At 40.4% G+C, this 8699-nt stretch overlaps 1 protein-coding gene across 1 annotated transcript; it reads right to left on the bottom strand.

Annotated features, from left to right (window-relative positions):
• Positions 1 to 460: 460 nt before the first annotated feature.
• On the bottom strand, positions 461 to 6886 carry LOC123723745 (uncharacterized). Its single transcript, XM_014130178.3, has 3 exons — positions 6258 to 6886; positions 4138 to 4516; positions 461 to 3531 (listed from the first exon to the last, which is right to left on the bottom strand). The coding sequence occupies exons 2-3, from the start codon at positions 4508 to 4510 to the stop codon at positions 2129 to 2131; spliced, it is 1776 nt and encodes a 591-aa protein (XP_013985653.2). The 5' UTR covers positions 4511 to 4516; positions 6258 to 6886; the 3' UTR covers positions 461 to 2128.
• Positions 6887 to 8699: the final 1813 nt, after the last annotated feature.

Raw genomic sequence — 8699 nt, 5'->3', positions numbered from 1 at the left:
ATTACAGCACTATACAGCCATTTGTTACCGTACTGCTGGAACTATACAAGTTGTTTCCAATAAAGGTGATTTGGAATCCCCAGACTCTCTGCTAATAGGATCCAGTGTCATACCATCAGTCTGTGTTTTTTTAGTTCTGCAGATCGCTACGGCCTTGTTGGAAAGACATTCCTGTGAAAAAGCACGTGGTAAAAAACTAAATGACACAGAGACAGTGTTGACAAACAGGCTTGCTTGGCTGAACACCAACTTTTGAATTGTGAAATAATTGACATGTATATATCATTATTAAAGGACTAGCTGGTGTTCTAGCTGTCCCTGCTACTTTTGTTAGTCAGGAAACCAACAGTATATATTGCCAAAATTTCAAAAGTGCTTCAAAAATAAAATACATTTGTGGAAATACTCTATAATTGTTGTGAATTATAACAATTGTGCAATGATCATTCTAAATTTGAAAAACATTGTACAATTTGGTTTTAATAATTGTGGAAGCAATACTTATGCAACATACAGTATGAGAGACATCTTGAACAAATTAACAGGAATTCAAATGTATTTAATTGCACAATACTACTCATTCAAAGGAGTGGTTAGTCAAAAATCTGTTGTTCCATGTAGTGAATCTGTTATTCAATGTGTTTGTATGGACTAACAGTTATTCAATGTGTTTGTATGGACTAACAGCAGTCAGGACTATCTGTTATTCAATGTGTTTGTATGGACTAACAGCAGTCAGGACTATCTGTTATTCAATGTGTTTGTATGGACTAACAGCAGTCAGGACTATCTGTTATTCAATGTGTTTGTATGGACTAACAGTTATTCACTGTGTTTGTATGGACTAACAGTTATTCAATGTGTTTGTATGGACTAACAGTTATTCAATGTGTTTGTATGGACTAACAGCAGTCAGGACTATCTGTTATTCAATGTGTTTGTATGGACTAACAGCAGTCAGGACTATCTGTTATTCAATGTGTTTGTATGGACTAACAGCAGTCAGGACTATCTGTTATTCAATGTGTTTGTATGGACTAACAGCAGTAAGGCCAAAAATACTTTATCATCAAATAATTGTTTGATAGAATTCTTTGATACATCAAGGGTTCTTAGAATTCTAAGTCAAGTAGCTAAATAATCCTGAGTAGAACCCCCCCTCCTCTCCCCTGGTTTACACAGGCCTTACACTCTGATGGGTTAAGGAGATCTAAAATGGTTCATATGTAATGGTACTCTAGTGTGTGTGTGTGTGTGTGTGGGGGGGGGAATCCCGTGTCATCCCGGCATCCCAACAGTCAATTGATGGTGGATGACCTTATGAATCTGTGCATGCCATATAATTGACATGGATGGATGTGCATAGCAACAAGCTGATGGAACCCATTGTCTGCATGGTGAATAAAAACGTGCTTATCTTGTCATTATTTTATTTTAACTTTACATTATACCCTGCATTATAGTAGATCACTGGTTAATACAGACAACAGCCTTCCCTTATGTCTGTCCTCTACTTTTTAATCAGGTCATTATTATTAGTGATGTATTTACCTTTATTTTACCTGGGAAGACATATTGAGACCTAGGTCTCTTTTCCAAATGTGCCCTGTAAAATACAATATAAATATACACATTCAAATAGAAAAACACAGTCACGGGAAGCACAAGTAAAACATCACAAATCACCCAGAGAAACTGTTACATTAAGCAGATAAATGTGCAGTCTGGTGAAATGACATCAATGTGCACATAAAATGTTCCCGAGAGGTGTGTCTTGCTGGTGGAATTGAGATAATGGAAGTTTAGTTCAGAAAGTATTGACTTATGCAGATAGAAACTGAATGGATTTCTGGAGGATATGATCCACATGCCATAACTCTTTAGTACATTTCCATATGAGAATATTAAAAATGAACTTCAAGTGTCACAGAATAATAACCTGTTGTATAGTGTTAACACTCCCAGCCAGTTGCATGTACTCTCCTCCCCACTGGAGACCGGTTTTCAATTCCTGTGTCCACCCTACCAATTTCCTGTCGCCACCTGTGTTTTTGTCTGTCTAAATAAAAGTGTTAAAAAGGTCAAATATATATTTAAAAAAGGTTTAACAGAATAATTACAAAAATAGTCAGTCAATATTAGTTAGATATGTAGATGCCCAGCTTGGCAACTCCATTATAAGGTCAGTGTTGGGCACTGCACTGTGCTTTGCATCCTGATGTTCCTTCAGGCTTTGTTTCCATTTAAAACAAATCCCACACTGATCACAGCTGTATGGTTTCTCTCCTGAGTGTCTTCTCTGGTGTTGCTTTAGATTTCCTTTCTCACTGAAGGTCTTCCCACATTGTGAGCAGTGGAAAGGCTTCTCCCCTGTGTGTCTTCTCTGGTGTCGCTTCAAAAATAATGACCGACCGAAAGTCTTCCCACACTGAGAGCAGTGGAAAGACTTCTCCCCTGTGTGTATTCTCTGATGTTTCTTTAGGTCTACTGCCTGACTGAAAGCCTTCCCACATTGTGAGCAGTGGTGGGGCTTCTCTCCATTGTGTATTCTCTGATGACTCTGAAGGCTTCCTTCCAATTTAAAACTTTTTCCACAATGAGAGCAGCGGTGAGGCTTCTTTCCTGTGTGAGTTAACTGGTGTCTCTTCAAAAGTGATGACTGACTGAAATCCTTCCCACACTGGGAGCAGTTGAAAGGCTTTTCTCCTGTGTGAGTTAGCTGGTGTCTCTTCAAAAGTGATGACTGACTGAAATCCTTCCCACACTGGGAGCAGTTGAAAGGCTTTTCTCCTGTGTGAGTTAGCTGGTGTCTCTTTAGGACTCCTGTTTGACTGAAACTCTTCCCACACTGATCACAGCTGTATGGCTTTTCCCCTGTGTGTATTCTCTGATGTTTCTTTTGTTCTCTTAACCGACTGAAGCTTTTTCCACATTGGGAGCAGTGGAAAGGCTTCTCTCCTGTATGTATTTTCTTGTGCTCCTTTAGATTTGCTTCTATACTGAAGCTCTTCCCACACTCAGAGCAGTGGTACGGCTTCTCTCCTGTGTGTATTCTCTGATGTTTCTTTAGGTCTCCTGTCTGACTGAAGCTCTTTCCACACTGGGAGCAGTCGAAAGGTTTCTCCCCTGTGTGTATTTTCTGGTGTCTCTTCAAATTGAATGACCAACCGAAAGTCTTCCTACACTGAAAGCAGTGGTACGACTTCTTTCCTGTGTGAGTAAGCTGGTGCATCTTCAAGTTGCTTGGTGTCTGAAATCTCTTCCCACATTGACCACATGGGTACATCTTCTTTATTTTGAGAGTTTGTTGGTGTGATTTGATGTGAATTGGACAAATAAAACTGTCTCTGCATTCTGAACAGGGGTGGGGTCTACAAGTGTGTCTTCTCAACTCCTCTGGCTCATAGAAACTAGTGAAGCAGTCCATGCAGTGGTGATGTTTCTGTCTTGAGTTCCTCTGTCTGTGTTGTTTATGGTTTCCTGATGCTGTGGAACTGGGCTCACTGTCTGAACCTGGGTTGGAGCTCTTTCCTGTGGGAATATGGACAGATATGGGGTTAGAATCAGAAACAGAGCATTAAAAAAGGTATAACAATATTTTGAAGATAAATACACAAACGCAGAGACAGAGGACGAGAGGTCAATACAGTACTAAAGGTTAAGAGGACAAAGTCAATAGAGCATTAACGATCAATAGGGACTTATCAATGGAAATAGTTGGTTTTCAGTTCAACATCCGTTAGGAATGTCAGTCCTGAACTCATAGCTACGCGTGGCACATTGTCATTGGTCCAACCTGAAATAGGATACTTGTTATTTGCCCATTGGCTAAATTGGTCAACCACAGGCTAGGGCTGGGTTATAAAGTACATCCTGTCCCTTTGTTCTGTGGAGAGAATCACTGAGGACAGGGGAGAATGAACATCTACCTTCCCGCACGGTTCGTCCTCTTCGAATAAGAATAAACCTATTGCCCTCCCCCTGATTTGCTTTGGGGCTTGTGTTATTGAAGAGTAACATCAACTGCTAACAGGGGGCTTTAAAAGACTTGATGCAAGCAAAAGCACAATAATAGTTTTGGAATCCCTGGGGCCACCAAGGCACCACCCTCTCTCCGTACTCCACACCTGAACTTGCCTGGGTCAGTGATACTATCTACTTCTTTAGTTCCTAGACGTTGAGCAGCTCCTTCCTTGTTCTCTTCTTCTTTCACTGCTCTTTCCTCCACCTCTTCTTTGATGCTTATATTCTCCTCTTCTTTTTCTTCTTCTTTGACTGTTCTCTCCTCATGCTCTTCTTTGACTGCCATCTTCACTTCATCTTTGACAGCTCTCTGATCAACCTCTTTCACTTCTCTCTCCTCCTCCTCTTTGACAATCACATTGAGTTCCAGTGTTTGACTGCAGTCTTCCAGCTTCAATGACACCATCTCTGGACCCTGCTGTGAACTTCTCTGGGCTGGAACACCACAGCCAGAACCCGGGGACTCTGTGGACTTGGGTTCGGACATGGAAGGCTAGAGATGGATCCAAAAGAGGAAGCACAACACGTGAAAGGTGAGTTTCACAAAATCCATAATAAAGGGATAAACCATGCAAAATATTCCATGTACTAGGAATCTCTGCTTTAAAATATATCTAGCAAGCTAATGTTGCCATGGCGAAGGCAATGATAGCTTTATAGCTACTTGTGTGTCACGAACAACAGAGTGAGCAACAATAGCGGAATCAGTGTTTCACCTTCAAATTAAAAGTCCCCCAAAGGAACTGATGCAAACATGCAAATAGTGGGATCATGCCATTGGACAAAATAATGCTAAACAAGTTTGGAATGTTGTTACATAAATTCAACAAGACAATAATTTGTTAATTTGACCCCCCCCCAAAAAATCAGTTGAAATCACACTGTGACTTCAACATTGCATTGGGGGCATAGCCTACTTTTCTTGCAATGTACAGCCTTACCTATGGATCTTGGGTCCATGAAATGGGGTGACACCCACAGATTACAATTCTGAAGAAATTACACAAATATTAACATCGTAGCTCTAATTGAGGGTCTTTAATTGTGGGAAATCGCCTCCCCAGTCAGTCTATTGTGCGTATTGGACATTCATATTGCCATGTAGAACCAGGGTCTGTAGTGACGCCTCTAGCACTGAGATGCAGTGCCTTAGACCACTGTGGTACAGCCTGGAATAGAACCAGAGTCTGTAGTGACACCTCTAGCACTGAGATGCAGTGCCTTAGACCGCTGTGATACAGCCTGGAATAGAACCAGGGTCTGTAGTGACGCCAATAACACTGAGAAGCAGTGCCTTAGACCGCTGTGCCACTCGGGAGCCCAATGACTTGACTTGAATCTTTTGTGAAGGTCTGGTGAGGTATGGCTAGTATTAGGCTGTCTATGAAGACAGAGCACTTGCGCTCCACTGCTAGCTAAATTACGAGCAATATAGTTTAAAGTGGCAATCAGTAGAAACAATAAGAAAGTGGACTCCACGCCCCTGGTACAGTGAAAAGCTGAGGGGTGGGGCTGGAGAAATGTCACCACTTTCAAATTCATAGCCCGAACTATGGATGGAAGGACTGACCATACATAATATCAAAATTATAGTTTTAACCATGTTGAAGCTATACAGCATTTTTTTTCAAACGTTGGCGTATAACAAGCTTGTATTTTGGGTTCTGATGGGATGCAACTGTTGAACTAAGCTCATGAGACATTTCAAGTTATATTCTTCAAGAACCAATGTGTGTGTGTGTGTGTATATATCATTAATTTATAAGTCCAAGAATGGATGTAGCAACTGCTGATAGCCCCCTTTAAAACAAAGGAGAACTAAAACCGACATTTAGTTTGTAATCGCCAAAAAATTAACAATGGTTTCTGAAATGAAGTTAGCCACCTCGTCTACCTAACTAAACGGCTTAGCTAGCCATGCTAACTTACTAGCTGATCAGGGTTGCCAATGGATTTGTCATCTTAAAGATGAACGAGTCACACTTCATATATTTGAGAATGTATGATAACAAATAATATGGTGATTCACAATACAGCGTCTTGAAAATCAACCAACTTGCTATGATAGCTTGTTAGCTTCTAATGGCTAGTTAGCAAGCTAACGACGTAGCTAGCTAGATCAATAAGCTAATTGTTGAGACGTTGATCCGGTGGACGTGGACAAATAATCCGACAACTAAATTATGTTGTGTATTTGGAAACATTATAGAATATGTTAGAAAGCTTGATCTTACCTTGACACTTGATTTTGAAAGTTGACAGCTCTTGTTTTTGATGTAGCTAGCTTACTAGAGAACCCCCTATATGAGAACGCGATATGTGCTGTCGCCGCGAGAATAGATATTGGGAGTTCTCAAGACCGCCGTGGTTGCGTTAGATGCGTACATTGCGCAACTTAATTAAGTCTCTTTATGAATAGGATATTATTTTTTACCCATTGGTTTGTAAGTAATAATGATTTTCAGATCAAATATGATCTACTCATGGAATTTGTTGGCTAAGATATTGATTATCAATGTCCAACGGGATGCCAGAGTCGATAATTCCGCAAGCCACAATGTACACTCCTTTAGCTCTTTAGATACACACGATATCAACACCATACCACTCCTGGTTACTATGACTACACAATATCAACACCATACCACTCCTGGTTACTATGACTACACAATATCAACACCATACCACTCCTGGTTACTATGACTACACTATATCAACACCATACCGCTCCTGGTTACTATGACTACACTATATCAACACCATACCACTCCGGGTTACTATGACTACACAATATCAACACCATACCACTCCTGGTTACTATGACTACACAATATCAACACCATACCACTCCTGGTTACTATGACTACACTATATCAACACCATACCACTTCTGGTTACTATGACTACACGATATCAACACCATACCGCTCCTGGTTACTATGACTACACGATATCAACACCATACCACTCCTGGTTACTATGACTACACAATATCAACACCATACTACTCCTGGTTACTATGACTACACGATATCAACACCATACCACTCCTGGTTACTTTGACGGCATCCACTTTTCCCAAAGCCTTCTTCACCATCCTCGTGACTTCAAAAGACTTTCCTAAATATTATCATCATTATCCAAAAAACGTACTCCAACAAGAAACGATTCATCAGACTCATTTTCCACAACAATTTTTGCTTCTTTTCCTCCATTCTTTGACTCCACTGTTGTCCACTCACTAACTGTACTCAATGTGCTTTCAACTTCAAACGACACTTCTGCTTCCGCCATCTTCCTCAACCTCCTGGCCCATCCATTTTAAGAAAGCAACTTCTTATTCTTCTATGGTATCATGGCGGTCCGCAAAGAAGTGTTGAAGTGCATGCCGCCACCTACTGTGTTGGAATGTACATCACTCATGACTGCCCAATTTTGTACTACCATTAATTTTTTTTTTTTAAACCAAATAAATCCCAAACGTCTACCACACCCTCCCCCTCCCCCAACCCTATTAATCTTTATCTATATTATGGGGTGGCCGGTAGCCTAGTGGTTAGAGCGTTGGACTAGTAACCGGAAGGATGCAAGATCGAATCCCCGAGCTGACAAGGTAAAAATCTGTCGTTCTGCCCCTGAACAAGGCAGTTAACCCACTGTTCCTAGGCCGTCTTTGAAAATAAGAATTTGTTCTTAACTTTTTTGGGATGGGGCAGCATTTTGGATGAAAAGCGTGCCCAAAGTAAACTGCCTGCTACTCAGGCCCAGAAGCTAGGATATGCATATAATTGGTAGATTTGGATAGAAAACACTCCAAATTTTCCAAAACTGTTAAAATAATGTCTGTGAGTATAACAGAACTGAATGGCAGGCGAAAACCTGAGGAAAATCCATCCAGGAAATGCTATTATTTTGAAATGGCTGTTTTTCCATTGAAAGCCTATCCACCATACAAAGACTTATGACCCAGTTCACGATCCCTATGGCTTCCACTACATGTGGCCAGTCTTTAGGCATTGCTTCAGGCTTTTACTCTGAAAAATGAGGGAGAAACACAACTTTGAATGAGAGGACAGTGGAAATTTCCAGACATGAGTCCTGCGGGTGACCGGGAGCGCACCTTTCTTGTTTTTCCTTTCCTATTGACGAAGCTATTGTCCGGTTGAAATATGATCGATTATTTATGACAAAAACAACCTGAGGATTGATTGTAAACATCATTTGACATGTTCTATGAACTTTTATGGTAATTTTTTGATTTTTTGTCTGCCTGCTGTGACCGCGCATTACTGAACAAAACACGCTAACAAAACAGAGGTTTTTGGATATAAAGAGTGACTTTATCAAACAAAACAAACATTTATTGGGTAACTGGGAGTCTTGTGAGTGCAACCATATGAAGATCATCAAAGGTAAGTGATTAATTTTATCGCTATTTCTGACTTTTGTTACTCCTCCACTTGGCTGGTTACTGTTTGTAATGTTTTGTGTGCTGAGCGCTGTCCTCAGATAATCACATGGTATGCTTTCACCGTAAAGCCTTTTTGAAATCTGACAACTCGGCTGGATTAACAACAAGATAAGCTTTATTTTGATGTATTGCACTTGTGATTTTATGAAAGTTAAATATTTATAGTAATTTAATTTGAATTTGGCGCTCTGCAATTTCACCAGAT

Source organism: Salmo salar, chromosome 12 (assembly GCF_965601325.2).
Source record: "Salmo salar chromosome 12, fSalSal1, whole genome shotgun sequence".
NCBI classification, from domain to species: domain Eukaryota; kingdom Metazoa; phylum Chordata; class Actinopteri; order Salmoniformes; family Salmonidae; genus Salmo; species Salmo salar.
This window is presented reverse-complemented; position numbering and strand designations above follow the sequence as displayed.

What these genes read in the sequence shown, in the direction of transcription:
- LOC123723745 (XM_014130178.3), bottom strand. Translation starts at nt 4,510, where the DNA reads ATGTCCGAACCCAAGTCCACAGAGTCCCCGGGTTCTGGCTGTGGTGTT. An exon ending in AGATAGTATCACTGACCCAG is followed by an intron (nt 3,532 to 4,137) that starts GCAAGTTCAGGT and finishes ATATTCCCACAG; the next exon opens with GAAAGAGCTCCAACCCAGGT.